This window comes from Cyphomyrmex costatus, unplaced genomic scaffold (assembly GCF_001594065.2).
Source record: "Cyphomyrmex costatus isolate MS0001 unplaced genomic scaffold, Ccosl1.0 scaffold122, whole genome shotgun sequence".
Taxonomy (NCBI): Eukaryota; Metazoa; Arthropoda; class Insecta; order Hymenoptera; family Formicidae; genus Cyphomyrmex; species Cyphomyrmex costatus.
The window spans coordinates 1,181,891-1,205,803 of NW_017275196.1; the positions used below are offsets into that span (position 1 = coordinate 1,181,891).

The window sequence follows — 23,913 nt, forward strand, 5'->3', positions numbered from 1 at the left end:
TATAAAACTTAAGAGAGAAGCTACTGATCTAGTAAAGTAAAATAAATTATACATTTGTATTTTATATATATTATAGATTTTGTTGCATACGTGCCTTTTTTTTTATATTCTTTTATCTTTTTATTTCCTCTTTTGCTGTCATTTAAATCTCCTTGCTTTTTTGTTCCCATTCTTAATTGCCTCATCGTGTTTATATTTTTATATTTGTAGATACATTAAATTTTTCAATTTACATATTCTTATTCAACAGTTGACTTCATCTCCATGTTATCATCTGATTGTTATATATTTTAATGTAGGATATGTCGACGTAGCGTAAATATAGATAGATACAGGGTGTCTCAATTTCTTAATAACTAATTAGCATCTGAAATATCTTTGAATCTGTAAAGTCTAGAGAAAAATTTATAGCCAAAATTGAACGGCATAAAGGGGACTATCATATGACGATGATAATTTTTATTCAAGTGGAAGTGCTTGGGAAGATATAAAGGTCGACTTTGTTTTTCTAAATGGAATTATATAATTTTTTATACGTATAATATGTGTGTGTGATTACCGTTTTCTTGATACTTTTAATGAAGAAGAATTAGAGGAATATGTTACGTAAAAAAATTTATATAATTCCGTTTAAAAAAACGATATATATACAGTATACATAGTGGTTATAAATAGAAACTGTTCAAGAAATTAATGAGTATTGCAGTTACAATTTATAATCGTTTTTTATAGACTATTTTCGCGTAGATGGAATAAATATAAGTTCTGTATGAGAGAAAGATATACACGCGACATCGTTCTCATGAATTATTTAATGTGAATTAGATCTGTTAAGGACGTGAAAGCTACGTTCTTAGAAATTAATTATATAGAATATATTAAAGTAGAACCCCGGTAACAATTGCTAAACCTTCTTAGATATTACAGAATGTTTCGTACAATATATTTTTAACGTTTACGTGCCACGTATTTTCGACAGTTAAATTACTGACATTCTCATACAGAGTATGTGAAAATCGTTAACTTTTCGGTACATAATATATACAGAATATTCTTCATTACTATATATTTTATTAATACTTTTTTCGATAATCTGAAGAATTTTCTTATGAGCAATTATGTTAATAAAAACAACAGCTTTGAAAAAAAAGCATCGCAGGATATTCTGTATATTCGTTACCGCGCATAATTTTTATTAACAAATGAACACATATATGTACGCAAGTTTTATATAGATACAATATTATTTATATTGTTCATATTGTTGATTGACAATAATATAAATATACATATAAACAAAAGTTCTCTCTTTTATCTATGTATTTTAATTAAATGCTATATCTTTTATTTAAAGTATATTACGTACATTATAACATAAAAAAATTCATTGGATTGTTTGCGTTGTATAATACAATATAAAAAACATACTTTAATTTATTTCGTTAATATTTGAGAATTTACGTTCATCTAAAAAAAAATCTAAATTATTTATATCACATATCCAGCAAATGCAACATATATGTATAAATACACATATTATATATATATCTATGTTTCATTATTTGCTGAATATTTACTTTGTATAAATTTTATAGAAATAAAGAATAATATCATAAAAAATGATTAAAATACTTATTTGATCGATCGCAAAAAATGCAATTATTCTTTTTCATTTTTATTTCACCTTTTTATGCATATCGTCTGAAGATAATTTTTGGAATTTTCGAAACTTTTTAACAGCGAGAAATGTGATCACCATGTTTATAATGTATGTGCTAATACATACAATGCAGATATCTCTATACAGATATAATATACTGCTTAGATATATCGTAAAAATATTAGAAATTATTCCCACAACAACAGTGGCGGCCGAAAAGGTGTAATCATTAATCATACCTGAAAAAGAATTATGTCATTATTACATAAAACGTATGTATGTACAAACACGTAGCCGAGACTGATTGAATACATACTTAAAATTGCAACCAACATATAAAACACCAAACCATATATAGGATTTGGAATGTTAAACATGGAATCTTTTGGAAACAATCCGAATCCCTTGCCATATCTGAAATACGATGCATTATTTGTTATTACTTATTTTATATATATATTTCTGAAATAATTTTACAATTATTTATAATTATCAATTTCGAATAATTTTACATCATCATTTTGTATTTTATCTAAGTTATTCTCGTTACGTTTTGTGGCTCTCAATATAATGGCTTAAAAATTCGCGCGACCGAAGGCAGCAATTATACTAATGGGTAAATACGTGTCATTGCTATATTTCATTGGAGTAACTGTTCGCTCCACTTTTTTTGGTCAATGAACGAGTTCAATGAATGAACAATTTTACATTGCAGAATATTATCTTTTTAGAAATACTAAAGATAAAATAATAATATTCATGCGATATCTAAAATAAAATTTTATATCACAAAATCATGTCCGAAATTTGAGGTCTGTTCGTGTTACTTAAAAAAAAAATCCTCCAAAATTACACTTAAAAGAATAAAGATATATATTTGGACATTAGGGTTTGTCCGCGTTGTTTGCACTTTTTGCATTTAGAAAATCTTTTACTTCTCTCTTTACGATACCCGAATATGTATTTATCTCGTTTTAAATTGTAACTATTTGGGAAATTTCAAGTAACACGAATAGACTTTTATTTTAAATTAAGAAATAAAAGTGAAGGCCGCTGCATAGACTTTGGGCCAATCTCACTAACTCCAATTAACTTGATCGATCGATTATTACATTGAAACTGACTATTGATTTGTTATTCAGCAAAATTGACAAATCACAGCTGACACTTAATCAATCGATTAAGTTAATCGGAATTGGTGAGACCTGTCCTTTGCATACATAACGCATAATATATGGCAATTAATCAAAATCCTTCCTCTCCTTCCATTTCATGGAAAAAAAGAACTTTGATTAGTTGTGAGATTCTTTAATGCAATATACGTTATGTAAAAGTTTGTTCTGCAACCTTGAAAGTGCAGAAGTGAAAAGTGTAAACAACGCGAACAGATCAAACTTTAAGGCAACCGCACATATTTTCAGTAATCGTAACACGTGCCATAAGAATTGGCCAATTAGAGCTGAAAATATTTAATTAAAATTTAAAATTTTGTAATTCTCAACTGTGACTAATTAATTTTCATGGTACATCTTAGGATTATTTTATTATGGAAAGTGTATGCGGCAATCCATATATAGAACCTTTATATTCCACGTGGTAGCCAACGAAAAATGACTTCCTAGATATGTTAACACTCTTTCATATAGCATTTATTCAGCAGCAATTTGTAATTATTTAGAGTGCATTTTATTTCATACACGATGCACATGATGTATCAATTTATTTTTGTTGTCCTTCGAATATTAATCAAGAACAAAATGATACATCATGCCGCATGCGCATCATTCGCACACTCCTAAGGACGGTATTCATAGTCCGTTCTTATTTTAAGTAGAACGTCTTAAGTAATGTCTTCAAAGATGCTAATGCAGCTGTCTGCGATTGGTTCATGACATCTCAAAACTGATCTTAAAACGGTTTTGAATATAAAGCGGGGAGCACAGCCTTTTGCATAACGCATAAACCATATACATAAAGAATTTGATTGGCCCATTTTCTTATGCATGAGTCAATGGACCAATCAAATTCTTTATGTATATGGTTTATGCGTTATGCAAAAGTCTGTGCTCCCCGCTTAAGAACTGACTACGAATACCGGCCTAAGTGTGCTATTTCATGTTGCGTTTTTGAGTGCGGTCGAGTTGCCACTACGAATACTTCGAAGCGTTTCTTGATTGGTTAATTTGTAAAATTCTTTCTTCTGATTGGTTAATCAAACGCTTCGAAGCATTCGTAGTGGCAACTCGACCGCATCCTTTGTCGTACAAATAAAATAGCGGCCTAATGTAATTGTTGTTCACAATCTGTGTGCGTCGTAACATGAAAACAAAAAATATCATTTTTATATAACGTTATACGTGTATTTTATATCGTATTATGAAACAATCAGAAACGATATATCTATATTGCATTTTTGAAAAATTACCGAGGCTCCAATAATTGTATTTATTCACTCGATCTTGAGGATCTTGAGCTTTATACATGTTCATGTAACACGTTCATGCATATGTAACGAATTAATAAGTAAAATAGAGAAGAAAAAAACATAATCTAATAATTGTAATGAATTATATATACACCAAAATGAAGATGCAAATTAACACTCGTTTAATTACGTTGAAGGTTAAATATGATGAATCGTGTTCAAATGCAATTGCACTGATACGATAATACTGGAGCATGCTTGATGCTTACTCAGTCATGAACACTTTGGAACAGCTTATGTGCTCGGAGATGTCGCATAACGGCTGATACGAATCATTTTCTTCCATTTTGACCTCCACGGTGTACACGTAGCACGAAATAACGAAGCCTAGCACGCACATGGACACGATTCCGGCGTTGAATTTTTGCAACGCGCAATTTCCAGCCGCCGTCATTGTGTAGCTCGCGAAGTAGCACTCACTATTGAGTATCGTTAAATTGTTATATCATTGTACATATACATACTCATTGATACTCAATACACTAATAGGACAACTCGTTAATATATCAAGTAGTTCCAAAGATTACTCAGAGATGTTTCAAAAGCAATGTGTCACGCCTAAATAAAACGGCGGTACTGATGAGACAATAGCGAGAATCGATAACCGAGATATTACGTTATGTTAGAAGTACTTTGCTCACCGTCGCGTCGATTCAAGTGTCAAACGTGTGTTCATTAGTGTGGAAAACGATTCTCTCGGGATACCATTTGCATAATATATTTACATAGGATACAATGACTACAAGGATCATTTTTTTTTTTTATCATGCTCTGATGAACTGAACTCTTTTATTTTTTTTTCTTTTGAAGATTTATACATTACTTACAGTAAACTTTAAATTTAGTCTACCTACATATACATACGTACTATCATATATATATATATATATTGAAAAATGAAACTGACAGTGAAACTCGCGACGATGGATATTTATTAAATAAAGCAGCTCTATTTTTAATTTCTCTTGTGTATCACTGTTTTAAAAATAATATCATTAATTGTAAAACTTAAAAATTAAAGTGCTGATTGAAAAATAATTCTGCCTTAAATATATATATCTTATAACGTCGTTTCTTAATATTAATAAAGGATTTTTATTTATGTGCGAAAGAATTTATGTGTCGATTTTTCTACGCTGACATACTACACACTATCTTTTGAGAAATTTTGAAAAATATACATACTGAATACAGACAATGCTCGATAAATAAATGTTAAGATCATGGACTACTTAATTAGTTATAACATATATTAATTATTCGTAAAAAAAGATTAATTATATAAAGAGGTATGAATTAGTTTATAATGTATTATCCACATACAATATCTTTCTCACATATTTTAAATAAGTCAATTTGACGATTCTTGTAACTTATTCTTGTGGAGCCATTGCTCTGGCTTGAGCTTTAACACGTTTCTCATATTCCAAACGGTTTTGGCTACAAAAGAAATTCTCAATTATTCTTCAGCTATCATTAAGTTTGTAATCTGTGAACACGTCTCATAAGTAAATACCAATATATTGTATAAGCTTCGGCTTGAGCTGGATCTTTCACATTTGGCTCGTTCAATAAATCTTGAATACCAAGGAGGATTTGCTTGATTGTGATAGCTGGTCGCCAGTCTTTCTCTTCATCCAAAAGCGACAAACAGACAGTACCAGATGGATAAACGTTTGGATGGAATAGAGGAGGTTCAAATTTACATTTTGGAGGGCTGGAAGGATAGTCGTCTTTGAAAATCATACGTAACTTGTATAGGCCACCTTCCCAAGGAGTCTGCAAAATCATAAGTTTAATACCAATGTTCATAGTTTACTTAAAAGAAATTGACTTACAGATTTCTTTCCAGGTATCGCACATTCCCAACTCATCAAGTTCAGGGAACCATCTGGATTTTTAGTTGGTCTAGCTACGAAGCCCTACAAATAGTTTTTATATTATTTACAGGAAAAATTCAGAAATACATACAGCAAATTTTTAATAATAATAAATACAATACAGGAGTAAGTTTATCTCGAATTTTATGATTCTGTTTTACAAATGTAAAATGTTACACAGTAATTAGAGATCAAATTGTTTGATTCTTTCTACAGACAAGATTAAAATTGCTCGCATGTGTGAAGAAAAACATTAGTTGAGATAAAGCAGATAAAGTTTGACGTAGACTCTTGTTTTTAAGATGTGTGAAATGCCTCGCGGATGATGCAGGGCCATTGTTTACAATCGCGACGAATAACGACGGAGTAACGTGATAATCAGTGTTCTGCCCTGCCGATTCTGCGGCGCATCAAGCGGGAAACCGATGGCGCGTTCCCGCGGGAAAGCATACAACGAGGAGCAGAAACTCACAAACGGATGGTCCTTCCTCCACGCTTTGCGCTCCTCGGCGAGCCTGGCTATTGCTATGCCTGACATTAGTCTTCGACGATGCGGCAGTGATGCGATTTTCAACCCGCTTGCAGCACTCGACGGTAGCGGCCAACTGTCGGCGGCCTGGCGCAACTGGTAGCACACACAAGCAAAGCTCTTCTTCTTCTTCTTTTTTTTCTTCCTTAAATAATGGCTCCCGCCTCCAAGCCTCCAAGCAATGAAATAGAAGGTCGATACGGCCAGATCACGTCTTTAAAGTAAACCGTACAAAAATATGAAAACGAACGGGTGATGCCCGCGAAAATGGCGTTGCCAACCGGTTTCCGGGCGCCTGCGTCTACGGCGTCGTCACGTCGCAATAACGCGCGTCATAAGAGCCCTTAAGTCGTCGAAAAGTGCAAAATGACGAACAATCGGGACGAGCTCATCCGCAGACACGCATCTGTGTGACGCAATGCACAGTCAAAAGTCGGCAACACTTACAAAAATATACAATGGAAAGCACCCGAACCGAAACACGTCCGTCACCGTCACGGTCGAATGGTTCGTCGGAACTCGCAAGCAAAGCACGTGTAGAGTCCTAGATATCAAAGAAGCGCAACCGACTTAAGTCAGTATCGCAAAATTACTAAGAAAAGTAATAAAAATGGCGTCGTTTGCAGACGAAATATGAAATCCACCAATCGTCTATTAGTCAGCCATTTTTAATAACACTGAATGAACGTTATGATTGGCTGACAGTCTGACAGTCAGCTAATCAGGATACGGAACATCGGTTGCGCTATCTCTGATATTTAGGACTCTTCCATCGGAAGTTTTTTGAGAGCAGGCCGCCATGTTCTTTTTTGAGTCACTAATATGGTGGAAATATATAAGGTGAAGCAATCTGATGGATGCGCAGTAGCATAAAAGTAGTGGGGAACGGTGAACCAATCAAATATGCCCGATGATGTAAAATTCAGGGTCGGCGCATGATATAAAGAAAAATACAGAAATACAGAAATATCCTGATTTAGGTTGCAAAACCAAAATGATGGTTCCCGCTGATGACTGGTTTGTCATATATCTCGAGGAAATTGTATTCGTCCTTCTACGAACTTCTTAAGAGTTGCAGAAGCGATGAATACCGAATTTCATTGCGTTTCATGGAAATGATTTCAATGTCGAAGATAAAATTTTTGATAAATTAACTGAAATAGTGTGTAAGAAGATATTGGGTGCATCCAGAAGTGACGACCGCTCACTGAGCGCTCAGTGAGCTTATTTGACGTACTGGATGTGTGTTCACTATATGCGCTGTATCGAGCCGGGATGATAAATATCTGAAATATCTTAACCTGTAGTCTCGAACTCAGCTTAATAAATTCTATGTTCAATTCTTTGTTCAAACTCAAATATAATAATTGATTATAAACACTGGCCTAAAAGTATAGGTAACACTTTGTAGGTTAGACAATACATTTTTTGATTTTTCATAAAACTTTACATACATAAATCTAATCACTTTATGTTAAATTTTTAAGTAGTTACCATGAAGGAAGAAAAAAATTTAACTTACCAATTAAGATAATTAACACAGGACACAGCACATTTGTTTACATATATAAAAATTAGTTACTTTTCTAGTGATTTAACAGAAACAACTAAGCGGAACATATGTGAGCGGAGTGAGCGATCGAAAACTACGCTCACAAAAATGGCGACTGCTCACTGTGAGCAGCTTCGGGAGCGTTTCCATCTAGTCGATAAATCTGGGGTGTTTTCTGAGCGCTCAGTGAGCGGTCGTGCTTCTGGATGCACCCAAAGTATACATTTTCGAGAGAGGTTGTTGCATGTTTAGTACGAACAAGAACGTACACCCATGGTAATTAATTCTGTCCCTCGGAAAATTTCACAAAATAAAAAATGACCACCTTTCTATATTAATTGTCACAATCCATGCACGATTAACGTTACGACCACGGAGTAATAAGGAGATCAAGTTCAAGCGGTCGGCCATGAAAAAGATGGGCTCGAAACACGGTGTCGGAAAAACGCTGTATAGAAGAACTGATCCGAACGCGCCTGTCGGAAAATACATCGAAACACATCGAAATGTAGTAGGTTAGAGAAAGCGAAATATATGTCACGTGACAGTCAATACTTCCCACTTTTCCCACGATGGCGCTAAAATCACATCTTCTTGATTTTTCATGGGGTTTTCCGAAACCGTGTTTCGAGCCCATATTTATTCTCGAGCTTGATCTCCTTATTACTCCGTGGACGCAACACAGCGTCCCACGCCCCAAACCCGTAAAATACGTTTTTCTTGGGGATGAACACAGTGAGACCGTTGTTGCCGTTAAGAAGATAGAGGGTTACGGCGGTTACGCACCGATCGCGTTTGTAAAAACGCCACGAATTCGTTCGCGTGCATATGGTTAGGAATTACGGGAAGGTTTTTTAAGGGATAAACTGAAATATAATGGCGAAGACTCGGCTGGTAAAAAAGGTTTACCGTTTTGGACTAAATGTGCAGACACGGACCAATAGCGTGGATTATAAATTTGTCCAATTCGCTGATTCGCCAGTCCAATATTTCATCGAATATGGCTCGTAATTTGAAAATCTGGTGCATATATAGATGTGCAGATTAGATATTAAAAACAACAGATTTGAATTATTTAAAATAGTTTAAGAATAAAAACAGATTTATGACTTTTATGATTTAAATTCGTTGATTACGTAAGATAAATTAATCTCTGTTCATATTATGTATTAAATAATTTCTACACAAAATGATCACTTTTATTTAATTTTTGAATAAATTCCAGTTAAATTAGACATAGCAGTTTTTTGTTGAATCACACTATATTTATATTATACTTTTATTTTTATAAATAAATTATTTCTATAAGTATTTTCTTGCTAGATTTGACAAACAAATTTATTAGAACTAGCTATCATTCGATATATATTTATACTGTAATGAATTAAATTGGCGTGATCGAACTTTTTAATATATTTAGATTTTCTATTTTTACACACACGTATATTGTTTTAATTCATTCATTAAAAGTTGTCACTATTATAAACAATTTTGAATAACTCGATTCCAATACAATCACATTCAAAAGTTTCTTATTTAATCAATTTTACGTGAAAATCTAAAAAATGTGTTTTTCCTCCTTAATGTTATACCTTGTATATTATTATTCAATATTACCTTAATAACAATAATACCGCATATATTTAAAGATCTTGATAATTTTTTTATTTAATATAATATTCGAAGTATCACATTTTTTAAGTGATACAAAGCTTCCACATACACGATGATTTTTTTTAAATTAAGCATATGTTTGATCCAATTTAATTACGAATTAATTAAAAAAATTTTAAATTATAGACAATAAAAAATATCACAAGCTCAACAATATTACCGCAAAAATATCTTTACATCTTGCTTTAAAAAATCCGAAATTGTAATAACGCGAAAGCATATCGCTTACTGGCTGACACTGTAAATTTCATTGTTTGAAAATTATATTATCACAATATGCATCACTGCACGAGTATAGATCGCATCTCCACGACTGTTATCGCGTAATATGTTCATTACATGTTAAGCCGTTTAAGTTATCCACCTGCTGACACGCCGAATACAGCATCTATTTTCTCATTAGCAGCACTGCCGTTCTGGATACGACACCTATCGCGTTAGCACGTGATGCGGGTGCGTCGTTAAGTCGACATTTCGTTAAAAAAAAAGTTCTAAGTGATACTAAAATTCCATTTCATACCCTTTATAAATTACTGCTGTTTGTGCGAACAACTCGTCAACGTTGATACTTATTTACCGTATCTTAACATTTCATGAGAATGATAGCGCAACGAACTTTTCTGTGAGTATTTATTTATCTTTTGCTTTTGTCTTACAATTTAACGTTGCGCGGATTTTAGTGTAATTTTTTAATCAATTTTGCAAACGGCTTTGCAACTGGCTCCTTTAAAAGTCATGTAAAAGAATTTTAAAATCGTCGTTTTGTATCGATCGATTATCGACAGCAAATCGATTGTTATGACTTACAAATTTACAAAATTTTATGCGTTAACAATTTTATGATACATTGCAATATAAATGTGTTAACAAATAAATATTATTTACCAAAACATTAATATTTAATTTTGACTATATTTGCAAATTGACATACATTTATTTTCATCGATTTAGATTTACAAACAGATACTATTTTGTATGAATAATTATATGTGTTGCAATTATATATATAGAAGAAGGTATACTTTATTGTTGTACTGGTTAAGACTTTTGTTTATTCATACTATCTCAAAAATTATAATGTTAGAAGCGCAGAATAAGAATTTGTGCGCAAATCATATATATTTAAATAGAAATATTTTTCAATAAAACCATATTTTTTCAATTAACAGAATAGACTTACAAAATATATCAAAAACTATTTTTGTATTTCAAAAAGAAGTTAACAAAACAAAAGGAGAGTTTTTGGTGTATATTTTATAAGTCGGTTCCATTAATTGTAAATTTTGTTTTATTGAAACATATTTTCATAACATACTTTGGAAGAATTTTTTACGAATTTTCTTGCTTCTAATGCCACAATCTGAGATCTAGTATAGTAAAGAAGCCTTAAATTTCTGAATGTTTTTCGAAAGACGGTCCACTGTTAAGCGGAGAGATAACTGTACCTAACAGTATTTACGCAATATTTAGTACCAACGCGACAATGGTGCGACAATCAAAAATGAGATCAAGACGAAGACATTCGTATCGCGTAATTTGTTCATATTCGTTTGGGGTATTTAAGCCGTTAAAATTGAATTGTTTAGAAAGCGGCAGCTAATCAATGGCGAAGGTGTTTCAAGCACTGATAAGTTAAGACGATCGCGGTGCGCATCAAAAGCTAGGAAGACAAATACGAGATATTAAATTATGTACGTAAGTCAGTTTAATGCTGGCGAATATAATGGTACATCGGTCTCGTTATCGTCTTACGCAAATAACGAAGCTGCCAAGTAACAAAGATTATAAATCTCTCATGCTCGCCTATCGTGTACCATCTATTTACTTCCGCCGCACGCTTTCGCGAAAGTTCACGAATTGTGTAACATTGTTAAATAAACTGTTATTTCACGATGAAATAGAATAAATTATCTCTGCGCGATCACATACGGATGTTTAAACATGATGAACGCAAGAAACTAGTCCTGATTTCATGAAGAAGCATATCTAACGTTCGCGAGAGATAACTCCGCGTTAATTCAGTACCTTCTTACACAATCAAACCATTTTATTTACAGAATCGCGTTACTTTTTATACATTTATATTTTTCACATGGCTTCACGAAAGACGACGATATTTGTTATCATCCGTACTCCAACATTCACCCTGAATGCGATTTTGCGGAAAGTCGACGACGTCTCGTTTGTTTTAACGGCTTTAAAGATGAATGGAGGGCAAGGTAATGCTTCTAATAACCAAATCTAAACGATACATATCTTTTTAATTATCGAGTTAATATTGTTGATTTCTTGACGCAAAATTAAAATTTATCTAAACACCATAGAAGCTTGCTGCAATGTTTGCACTGTTACTGCAATATTGCTGGAACATTTCAATGTTGCTGCACAGAATGACCTATATAAATAAGTAACCCGATATTTTGACTATTAAAAAAAAACAAACTGCTTTTAAAAGAGTAAAATAATATTTTTAGGGCTAAAAATGTGCAAGTACTTATTCTTTGCGAATGGCCGAAGGCAACGTTTGATCCGCAAGAGATTCTGCGAGAATTTACGTTCTTACGAAAGTTGATAATCGCAAATAGTAACTTAACTCGATTATCAACTGCATTTCCGAGAGAGATGCAATTTCTGGAGGTAGAAAATGTTTGCCAAATGGAGAGCAAGCGAAAGCTTTGTCTAGACTTCATTAAAGTTGCTTATTTGAATTTTCATGGACAATGCGCGGGACAGTTTTAACATTATTTTCATTAAAGAATAGGATACAAACTCAGCAGACTGTCTCGGAAAACATTGATCATGAAAATTTGCTTTTATCGCGAGATATATTTGTGTTTTATCTCGAGAATATTTGCGGGAGCCTGGAGAAAATGTTTATATTAATAGAAAATCAATGTGACCGGCACCAAGCTGCGTTTACTACCGAACGATGCGTTCACTAATCTCCGGACTTTGAGATGCCTTGACTTAAGAAACAATGCTTTCGAAGAGATCAGTATTACGGTTTTCGATGTATCTACATTGAAAGATATTTATCTGGCCGGTAAGAATAATCCGATAAAATTTTTGACACAAATTTGTCAAATAAACGAATTACGATTTTAAACAATATGGTAAATTAAAAAATTAGATTAATTATATTTTTGGTAAAAAATGCCGTGTAATATTTCTGTAACGCTAAAACTTTTTTACGTGATTAATGAATTGTTTAATCAAAATTGCATTCGATTGATGCGCGAATCGTGGATAATTAATGAAGATGTACTGACGAAGGTAATCCATTGAGATGTACGGAAGATGTAGCGTGGATTTTGGACTCCAGTGAAGGATCAGCCGCGAGTAGAGTCGTCGACAAAGACAAATTACTTTGCGCCACGCCGTATGATGGAAGACCGCTTGTCCCGATTGTCGAGATAATCGTGGTAACGAGAAAATGCATCTTCTTCTTGTAACTGATGATTAAACAGATCTTGAGTTCCCCGCTAAATCAATCTGATTTTCAGACACTGAAGGAGGAATGCAAAGAGACAGTTTGCGCTTGCGAATTGATTTACGTGGTTGCACGTGCAGGCAAACTTACACAGAGACAGCTCATAGCTTTTACTTCAGTCAATTGTAGTTACCGCGGTTTAATGGAAATGCCCGAATTTTTACCCGCAGATACAACGACTCTTCATCTAAGTGGAAACAAGGTCATTTAAATTTACACAATTCTCCTCCTTTCAACAATAATTTTTACAGACGCGTCATATAAAGTAGAATTACAAAACGTTACAAATATATATGTGATTCAATGATACGTAAATATGTTTCAAAGAATAACTTATATTATAAAATATTAAAATATAAACTTATTATTTTTAAAGAAAAAATTATACAATTTTATCTATATTTTTAAAATGTAAATAATATATTCCCAAAAAGAATGAATATAAAATATTGAAAATTATTTCCTTTCTTACATAATGCACTTTCCATATATAAATTCACATATTATAAATGATTCGCATATTAGATGGTGGTTAAAATACTTTAATCTGGTCCGTTGTTTACTGTAGATCAAGGACCTAACTCCGCTTGCGACAAATCCCGCTTACAAGTCCGTGTTAGACCTCTACATAGACGATAATCTGATAGAATCTATCGCTCGCTTAGAAGGATCAGACTGGCTGGACCGTTTCCGACTCCTTAATCTTCGAGGGAATAAACTTACCGATGTTAGTTCGCCATGTCAAAATTATCAGATGTCACGTAAGCAAACAATCCGTTTTATTTGACGGATGTCGAGGTAATGAAAAATTATTTAAGTTAATTTCGTGCAACGGTAGACAATTAAGAATTGAAATAAGCGATTTAGGGAGATTATAAAATATCACGCGCTGTTTTTAAATCAACGTACTTACTATTTCGTCATTGCATGAGATCACCAATACAGTTTGTAATTCTTTGGTCTGCGTCTTTTAGTTGCCTACTTACGCTCTGGAGAATGCATTGCTACACAACAGCAATGCAGCTAATTTGTATCTCGGCAATAATTCGTGGACGTGTGACTGTCATTTCACACCAAGCTTTCAGGTTATAATTTAATTAATACTGTAATTTATTTTTCAGGTAATAATTTAATTTATTTGATAATATAGAGGGTGTTGCAAAAATTTATAGTTTAAAGTACTATAGCAGGTTCTCAAAAATTTTAGTAAGGTGATCATAATTCACAGGTGACCATTTAAAGTAGTCAGAAATATTGGCCATACTTAAACCATTACACATCTCTGAAAAATTATTGCATAAAATAAAAATTCACAAATTTCTTTTAATTTTCCTGCTATAATATTTTGAGTCTCGAATTTTGGCATCCTGTACAGTACGTAGTTTTTATACGAGTTTTAAAATTAATTGCCAATAAGATTGCAGGCATAATTACATCATTTTATTCTAGTAAATTTCATGTTCAATCATTTTAAAGAATCAAAATGGATAGAGTGTGATATAAATAAAATAACATTAAATTTAATTTTACTTTCCAATATTGAAGTATTTACAATGTTTTGTGTAAATTCCTTGCTTCTAATTAAAAAAAAAGTCTGAATCTACCATTGTACCAGAGCTTAATTATTATTAATTGTATGCTTTTATTTAACATTTTATATAGGATCTTCTGATCAGACATCCAAATATAATAAAAGACATCAACGACATAAGATGCGCTTTTACGAGCGACAGCGATAACTCAAACAAACAGGTAACTGCACATCTTTTTTATCAAGTCAGATTAAAAAGCAGACGCATGAATAATGCAATTAAAATGCAATTGCGTTGTGCTTTAACGTAATAAAATGTCTCTTACAGATTCGTGATCTTACGCGGACGGAGATCTGCATTTCATCAAACGAAGATTCTTGGCTTCATCCCCTCGACATTTTGAACATCATATTGGCGTCATTAATATTCCTCGTGCTTGGCAAGCTTTTGTATGATTATTGGTCTTTTAAGAAAACCGGAAAGCTACCTTGGATCGTCGCCAAAATACCATGATAGCGGTACAAGTACCTCTTGCAAAAGAGTGTTTGAAAGTTCGAGTGCTTGATCATTAGAGTAACAATGGAGATTGTTGTGTAATGAAGGGATGTGTAATGAATATATCTACATCATATTTTTTTACTTATAAAATGTCCGATATTTTTTCTTGTAAATTGAGTATACTAATCTTAAATTTAATTAAAATTTTCTAACATGAGTTATGAATACTAAATAAAGACAAGATACGAGAGAGAGAAAGATCGGAAATTTAGATCAAATAAAAAATTTCAACATGTAAAATCTCCGAAAACTATTTATATATATTTTTACGTTTATTTAAATTTTATTATCAAAGATAAACCAAAAGAGTAAAGTAGTACATTATATTGTAATAATTGATTTTTGAGCTTATGTTCATTGCTGCTCCTTACAAAAATATTTCTGATATAAATTTTCAGCAGCAGCAATTTTAGCGCTATCTATCCTCGATTTTTGTCCTATAAATAAATAATAAATTATATTAAATATTACTACTAATATAAGTATTTAAGAAATTTATTGTATAAAAAAGTGTTATAAAAATTATGTTTAGCTTTTCTAGAACATAAAATGTTTTTTTGAATGTTACAAACAAAATGTTATAATAACAAACTAATTCCATGATAAAACTTTAAAAAATGTTGACTTAATGATTCCTTTTATTATTATTATTCATAACCAGGTTATAGCAAATGAGAAAATAACGTACCGACACCGACATGACCTAAAGCTGCGCAATGAGCTGTGTGCATAATCCCTTGATGTGTCATCAAATTGTCAGTAGTATACTCCGGAATAGATTCTCCTTTTTCGAGACAAAGTTTGTAGAGTTTTTGTGACGCGTTCTTCAACTCGCCTTCAAGTGCAACTATTTCTAACATCCTGTCATAAAGAGAATGCGTCAAATTCTATTTTACATAAAGTCGATTGTTTTTCGAGCGTTGCTCCGGAAAGTTTTATATCATCGTAATCCATATCATAATTTTTCTTATATTTTTGCACCATTAAACTTACTCATCCCTCGAGAAATCTAATAACCCGCTGACAGATTTCGAGCCATCCATCTGACGCACGGCTATCATCCACAATATTTTTGCCGCACATTCGTTTTTGGCCAGATCTTCGGTCGCGGCACATGACATTGCTGGCACATTATCCAAACTATGTTTAACAACGTGTAAAGAAGCACTTGCAACATTTTATATATCGGACTTATAAACAATAAGTAGAAGTTATTAAAATTATTGTTGAAGAATAATTGCAATAATCCAGTGTTGTTGATTAAAAAAGTAATACTTAACGTGTGTGTGTGTGTGTGTGTGTGTGTGTAACGTAGGTGATAATATTCCTTGCAATCTGTTTGAAGGAGCTACGAAGTATAATATTTACCGCGAAATCCACACAGGTCACCATTTATCACATACAAATTCGGTTTTGATTTATTGCAGTTGTATTTGATTGGCACTTTACACTGCTTCGCATATTCTTCAAGGATAGTAAACGGTGAGCGATGATTTGCAGAACATCTTGCAACACTGACCTATATTATTTAAACGTTTACTTTATTGAAGCAATAAGCGTAATTTTAAATAAATCAGATTTACATTTAAAGATCTTGTCGTTGGATAAAAAAGTAAAATTAAGAAATATATTTTTATCCATATATAAAAGCTTCTGTTCCAAAACATTCGCGTTGCAATATTTTATCCACCTTATTTAATTTTCAGCTATATTACATTTAAATATAACATAAATATTTTAATATTTAAAATGTTTGTAATAAGGCTCAATATGTTTTTAAACAATTAATATAGAGAAACAGGGCAATGAGCCAATAAATTAAGTTAGAAATATTTTTAAATTAATTTGATGTATTTTAATATCTATTTTTGATTACTTTTTCATCATTTTTATCACAAGTGTCATCATCATTGTTGACTTTCAATGATTGATCATCTATATTTTTGTCGACGCTTGGTCTCATTTCCGAATCGTTATCATCTGAGAGGCAATTAAAACAACATTTATTATTTATATGTAATTAAAAGCGAAATAAGCTTTATATCTTTCATATTATCATAATATTTACACAATGCATTATCAGTTATGTTTGTCCATCCTTCCAAGCTATTTGCTTCACCCACTGCTTTCATCAATCCTAAATTATAAACATAATTTATTAAAACAAGCAATATTATAAATTTTTCCCATATTTACGAATGTGTAAAATATTTTTTTTATAACCGCCGTCGCGCTCACGTTCTTCTGAATTCACATCGATTGCTTCGTCAACATTATCCTTTATGTCAGTATTTGATTCCTCTTGGGAATTGTGACATTTATTCATCGAGCTTGTTTCAAAATGTTGAACAATGTCGTCGATTCTTAAAGGTGAATTCAAATGATATTCCTGAGGTTTCTTTTCGTACTGAATAGATTGCTCATTACAACGTCGAAACTCTAAATCCGTTTGCTTTTCGTGAATATCGTGCACCTTCAGTTGTGTTTCAACGTTCTCGGTGATTTCGCGATGTTCTGAAATCTTGGAGGAAAGAGTACATATTCCTTTTTTTATTTAATACAACGAGCAATGACAGCGTGTAACAATAAGTGGGAAAAATATGCGGAAAGCTACGTACATTCGTTTCTTCGGCAAACGATTCTATGTCGGATACCATCGAAATCGTCGCGTTAGATTCCCGAGAATCCGGTGTGTGAAACGAGCTGGACGTGTCTGTAATATCGAGTAAGCGTCAGATCCTGCGAACTAGCACAAAGTTAGACAATATTGCCGCGCTGTAAATTTTAAATTCAGAATTGCTGAAATTTCTCGAATATACTTGAAAGCGTGATGACATGAAAAATTATTATGCATAATTTGACAAATAAATTCTCTCTGCCTGTAAATTATAATTGAAGATATGGATGCAGCAAAATTACGGAAATTAGCTTATTCGTCGCGTCAGATTACGTCGCAAATTTCCGAATGGGCTCCCTTTAATCATTAAACGCTAGATTGACAAAATCGAGCAAATGAAGGATTATTCCAGATAACAATTTGGTCAATAAGTCCGGCACAATTGAAAGGATAAATGAATGTAGGTCGTGTATGAACCATATATACATTTCTATGAAAGATAAATCTTCCTCGTGAATAAATTACTTGTGTGTTTCCCATTATATCATGTAATACCATTAATTTAATAACGTGATAATTACAATGAGGTTAGCCGAGTGCACGAATAAATGCAGGCTATTTGCATAATTGGATCACGCTATTGTAACCATTAATTTAAAGCTTAAGCTCGTTATTTTAAACATGTTAAACTGAGTATACTAAAATTCCCCGAGACTTGTTTGCCTGTCATGCACATGCATGGAAAAATTGCCTTCCGGGGTCGAAGAATCGCATACCATTTCCCTGAGTGCAAGGCGTTTTGAGCTGCTGCAGCAGATCTTCCGCTCGTTCGATCACTGTTTCCATCTCGCAGAGAAGCGGTGCCGCATTTGGAAATCGCCGCGTGATCGTGTCCCAAATGACCTCGGCATCCTCGACACCGTGCAGTGATCTCGGTGGTTCCAGCTTGCCGTGTACCGTCGTATCAGTGAACGATGCGCTCCCGCTGGACATTCGAGGATCCCGTCTTTTCGCGAGTCTGTCCGCGACGTGATGAATATTTCATCGAGATCGGGGCGATAAATCTGCCGGATTGTAGACGAGCGGTTTTACGTTTTTCGTGGACGGAAAATTGACGGATGCGGAAAATGTCAAGAAGCAAACAACGTAGGAGCGCGATGTCATCTTGATGGCGATCAACCGTGCATATCTTCCGCAGTATAAATTTTTTGGATTGCACGAATAAAGGTAAAAACAGTTTGCTTTATCATTAGTCCAAAGATAGAGGTATTTGTATTAAAGATTTAAAAATTAAATTATATTCTATGTGTCAATTTTGAATATTCTGCTGCTTTTAATACAAAGCGATCGCTTTGCATTTTGAAATTATTTTTGTTACAATAAATATTAAAATATAGATTCTATATCAATATAGAATCGCTTAATGTGTGGCAGTTAAAAATCTATTTATAATCTTATAAAATAAGTAAACAATAACTTTAATTCAAAAGGAACTTGTTAACGTTCTAATCACGTTTTAATAAAAAAAAATTTGCAGTAAAATTTTTTTTACGAAAATAAGTGCTGTAATATTCATATCTAAATTTTTTCAAAACATTTTTTTTCAAATTAAAAATAAAAAAAATCTTTTTATTATTGTTACTGTAATTAATGCTGCGTTGTTTTTCTCATAAAATGTGTACATTGAAAACAAAGTTTCGCAAATCATCTCAAAGACATACAAAAAATTGCATGAAAATTTCACGAGGTATTGCGATATGATGTGAATTAATAAACTTAAATTATAATTAACTAGAATATAAATAATATTCTTTTTTTTCAAGGGATTGCGATTGAAAGAGTCCCTACAATTGTTTTATTAAGGAGTTTTTATCGAGGAGAATTGATCTAAATATATATATATCAAAAGTTTCTGGACGTTCACACTGTACATGAAAAAGAGGAAATAGAGGGAACTTCTTTAGCAAAAATTACAATTATGTTAAAAAACTTTTTTATCTTCATTTTTTTATAGATGTCCTTAAATTTATTTTTTAAATTTATGTATTCAGTTAACTATATTTTTTTCAGTAAATATTACTATAAATTTAAATTATTATTTACTTAAAAAAATAAAACGTTTTTAAAAATATGAAAATTTTAACAATAAAATTAATTTTTCTTGTTGCAGTCATTATTCATTGAACAGATTTATGTAGAACAAAACTTTGGACATCGTGAATTATATGTCTTCATGAATATACATAAATGTACTCGAAGAGAAAGTTATATTTCTGAGAAAGAACGAAACAATAAATTGATTAATAATGCATTTCCCACGGCTGGTCTGATGAGTTTCTTTAACGCGATGGTATTTTATTAAAATTATAAACACGGGATTACAATACATCGTGTAACGCGTAATACTTGCTTAGAAACGTCGTTGAATCAAGGCCTCTTTGATTCAAAACTCTTTACCATCCACTTTTTTTTAGCTACGTATGTGCGAGCCGGTTTGTGCTACGGCATTTTTTTTCCTTTTTTTGGGTTTTTTTTTTCGTGTACGTTCTTACATACATGCATAGTACTATAGTTTCGTAATCGTAGGACGCATTCTCGATTGAGCGCGACATGGAGTCGAGTCGTCGTACCGTATAAATCCCATGATGACTACACGTTCCACAATAGATTTTAGATTCATATCCGACAGAGAAATTAAACCCAATGCTGATCCGCCTCAGTTTATTACGGCGACAACAGGAACGACTTTCCGTGGGTGCTTTTAAAGGTCGATTTATATATCTTAACGTTTTACCAAGAAGATACCGGGAAAATAATATAAATCGTCGTTCCCTTGTGAATAGAAAATGATGCATCCCACAATGTTTATTACGTCGGTTTCCGTCGTCGAAGGACTTACGCGTTTACTTATTTATAGACAGATTTATCGTGAACTGCGAGAAAACCACCAACTCGAGGGTATATAAAAAATTTCGTGTGAAACGCTTCCTCTTCTTTTCCTTTTTGACGGAATTGTATATAAAGGGAAAATTGGGGAAAATTTCTTTTCGAAAGGAAGTCGTCTCGATTATCCGTGAAAAGATGACTTCGCTGTTTCAGTCTCGACTGTAGTGATGGATGGTGTGACGCGCTTAAATTAATTTCGAACTTTCGATATGTTAGAGTAAATTTTAACATGTCTTTAATGTGGCAATCTCGCGCGGTTAACACATCGAGGAGCCTGGCGAGGGCACAGTTTCACTTCTGATGCACGCTACGTTTATTCGCTAGTACATTACTCGTTATCGGATTCCGTGTCTTATAGCGTACAGAACGTTATATACTCGGACAGTTTTTCGTATTCGGGTAGAAAGAGACTTATAAAACTTTATGAATAAATAATAACTGCGGCAGTATTCGTTGGTAGGCGATGTCCTTACGTAATGAATTATTCACGGAGCAATTCATGAGACTGGCGAAAAAATATCTTAACGCGGCCGACGTCTCTGCAGGAATTTTCAAATTGTGGCAGGAAGTGTACATAAGTCTGTAAAAATACCGTATCAAAATGTACCGCAATTGATGCTAAAAATATCAAAAATTGCAATTATAACTCCTATTCACAATATTACTGTTCTTATATAAAATTCTTCAATTAATTGCTGTCTAAAATAATCAAGTTAGAAAATGTTTTCAGTTCAAAATAGAAAAAAAAAATGCAAATATATATAAAATCGAATCGCTTCTTTTTATAACCATTTTCTTATACGTTTCTAAAAGGTTAAAGGGAAGTATATAAAATTTTTCTTCACCCTAATTTGATTACGTCAAATTCTTACTTTTGTCGACTTATATCGTTTTTTTCTAGTTTTCACCATAAATCTTGAATTAATTTTTAATCAAATTTTCTATCAAAGTACGTATATTACGTTCGAAAAGTCGTGAGTTTACATCCCGGACTTGGACCACGTCTTTTTGATTCGATTGATGATCTAAAAGTTACACACTTGGTCGCGTTAAGATATCGATGTTGCCAAAGAAGAATTCCATTAGAAGATCACGATCCATCTTCGGCGATGGGTTTTCGAGGATGCGCATGTGAATTTACGCGAGAGATTTATTTCCGATTGTTGATACGCTTACTTCTATCACAGCATACAGACGTACGTTAGACGTGCTTTACCATACAGTGTCTATATAACAGGCTAACGCGTGGAGACTGCGCGTCCATTTGCTTAACAGGATTACGGTGTACATGTTCCTGTAGCATTCAATTAATTACACGTAGATATCTACGTCTCATTCAAGCGCGTATCGATACCGAACCTAGATTACTGAAGTTATCTACACATTATTCCATAAATTATACCTATAAAGTTCAAAATATCGAAAACTACAGGTAATATAAAAAAAAATAATTGTCGGTTCGACGTTGAATGGAATGGGATCGAGCAATTGTATCGTAATGTATGAACATATCGTAGTTAACTGAGATTGAATTATTCATTATACAACAATACAATGCATTATAATATAAAGATAATAGTATCGGATTTGTAGGTAATTCGAATCAGATCGTAGAAAAGCAATTTGTGAGGTGGGAATCGATTTGTATTTAATTATCGAGTTTTTTTTTGTCGTAACATTCGTTAAAGCCAATAATTTGATTCTGATCAAAATATGTCATAATGTTAAATTACAAATATACGATGATATTCAATTAAATTATAGAAATTACAAATTTAACCTACACCTTTCAACGGTAAAAGAAAATACACAGTCCAGAGTGCAGTCATCCTGATTTGGAACAATGTATCGCGGCAACGTAGTTCAAGTCTACGGCTAGTCCGACCGCAGGCTAACCATAGGTGATCTAACGAGAAAATGAGATCATACAGGTGTGAAATGCGTGAGTCCAATTGTAACGATCATTAGGATAGATCTTGCGCTAAGATCACGCCAATAGGGCGTAATCCTCCTTATCACGACTCTCCTTATCAATTCTTTCTTTCAATTCACAAGAATGTGATACCGATGAGTGCGAATCGTCGGAACGATATGCGATCGGGATCAGAGGAATACAAGTAATGTATGCTCGACCTTTACCCCGGCACGTTCGCGAATATCATTCGAATGTCATTCACGGTGTCGTGACTGCTCGCGTATCCTCACTTATGCTTTCCCGTCTATCGCATCGTCATTCACACGTAAGCTATCGGTGAAACGCTTCTCTCGCGCTTTGGCGCTCGCACCATCGTTCTATTCTCTTTTCCCTTCATCTCGTTACTTTTATCGTCGTCCTCGTAGACGTTTACGACGTTTGCTCGATAACCGACAGAAAGTGCACTCAACGGAAACGGCGTATCCTACGTCTCTTAAAAGCATTGCGTACGCGTAAACGCCAATTTCGCCGCTCTTCGTTCACTCGCGCGTATCTTTCGTCTTTTTTTTTCTTTTTCTTTTCATTTTACTCCTAAATCGTGTGTATCTAAACCTACCATGATACTGCGGTGTTTATCGTAAATGTCATATACACGAGCGTACGAGGTGCGTTTACATCAACCTCGCGACTCCATTCCGAAGGACTGCAGGCGTTCCGTGGCATCCATTCTTGCCACGACTATCATCCACCTCGGTCTAATGAGTCGAATCGCGATCTGCTTATTCAAGGCAAGCCGATCGTTATGATTCGATTAGAGAACTCGACTATACGTTTGCCATTATAACCAAGTGGCTATCAAGCACGTCTCGTGCGCTCGCTTCTATGCGCTTCGGATATATTCTACGGGATTTCGTACGATTACTGCGAGAGTATGTATACGTGTGTATGTGTGTGTGTGTGTGTGTGTGTGTACGTATGTAAGTCTGTGTGTGTGCCTTTGGGATAGGAGTGTTTGGCTGCCGTACACTCCGGTCCGTTACTCAGGGGTTGATGGGAAGTGAAGGAGGTGGGGGTG

General features: G+C 33.4%; 2 protein-coding genes and 1 long non-coding RNA gene across 3 annotated transcripts; all 3 read right to left on the minus strand.

The window, feature by feature from the left end:
- Positions 1-1,675: 1,675 nt before the first annotated feature.
- Vkor (Vitamin-K epoxide reductase) lies at positions 1,676-4,839 on the minus strand. The gene is made up of 3 exons (XM_018547935.1): positions 4,355-4,839; positions 1,977-2,074; positions 1,676-1,899 (listed from the first exon to the last, which is right to left on the minus strand). Exons 1-3 carry the CDS (start codon positions 4,537-4,539, stop codon positions 1,676-1,678), a joined length of 507 nt encoding a protein of 168 aa, XP_018403437.1. The 5' UTR covers positions 4,540-4,839.
- A 510-nt stretch (positions 4,840-5,349) lies between these two features.
- On the minus strand, positions 5,350-19,087 carry lwr (ubiquitin conjugating enzyme lesswright). The gene is made up of 13 exons (XM_018547581.1): positions 18,754-19,087; positions 17,979-18,073; positions 17,599-17,881; positions 17,429-17,497; positions 17,237-17,340; positions 16,729-16,879; positions 16,354-16,483; positions 16,049-16,221; positions 15,722-15,797; positions 6,498-6,768; positions 5,984-6,067; positions 5,662-5,924; positions 5,350-5,585 (listed from the first exon to the last, which is right to left on the minus strand). The coding sequence occupies exons 1-13, from the start codon at positions 18,968-18,970 to the stop codon at positions 5,519-5,521; spliced, it is 1,983 nt and encodes a 660-aa protein (XP_018403083.1). The 5' UTR covers positions 18,971-19,087; the 3' UTR covers positions 5,350-5,518.
- Positions 13,215-13,904, minus strand: LOC108780506 (uncharacterized). Its single transcript, XR_001940903.1, has 3 exons — positions 13,812-13,904; positions 13,361-13,457; positions 13,215-13,286 (listed from the first exon to the last, which is right to left on the minus strand). It is a non-coding gene; the product is annotated as an uncharacterized LOC108780506 (long non-coding RNA).
- Positions 19,088-23,913: the final 4,826 nt, after the last annotated feature.

Excerpts from the sequence above, each read along its gene's own strand:
- lwr (XM_018547581.1), bottom strand. The coding sequence starts at position 18,970 with ATGTCCAGCGGGAGCGCATCGTTCACTGATACGACGGTACACGGCAAG. Across the intron at positions 18,074-18,753 it reads GCCTTGCACTCAGGGAAATG|ACACGTCCAGCTCGTTTCAC; the intron begins GTATGCGATTCT and ends TCGATATTACAG. Across the intron at positions 5,925-5,983 it reads CGATACCTGGAAAGAAATCT|ACTCCTTGGGAAGGTGGCCT; the intron begins GTAAGTCAATTT and ends ATGATTTTGCAG.
- Vkor (XM_018547935.1), bottom strand. The coding sequence starts at position 4,539 with ATGACGGCGGCTGGAAATTGCGCGTTGCAAAAATTCAACGCCGGAATC. Across the intron at positions 2,075-4,354 it reads TCCAAAGTGTTCATGACTGA|ATATGGCAAGGGATTCGGAT; the intron begins GTAAGCATCAAG and ends ATCGTATTTCAG. Across the intron at positions 1,900-1,976 it reads TATGTTGGTTGCAATTTTAA|GTATGATTAATGATTACACC; the intron begins GTATGTATTCAA and ends ATTCTTTTTCAG.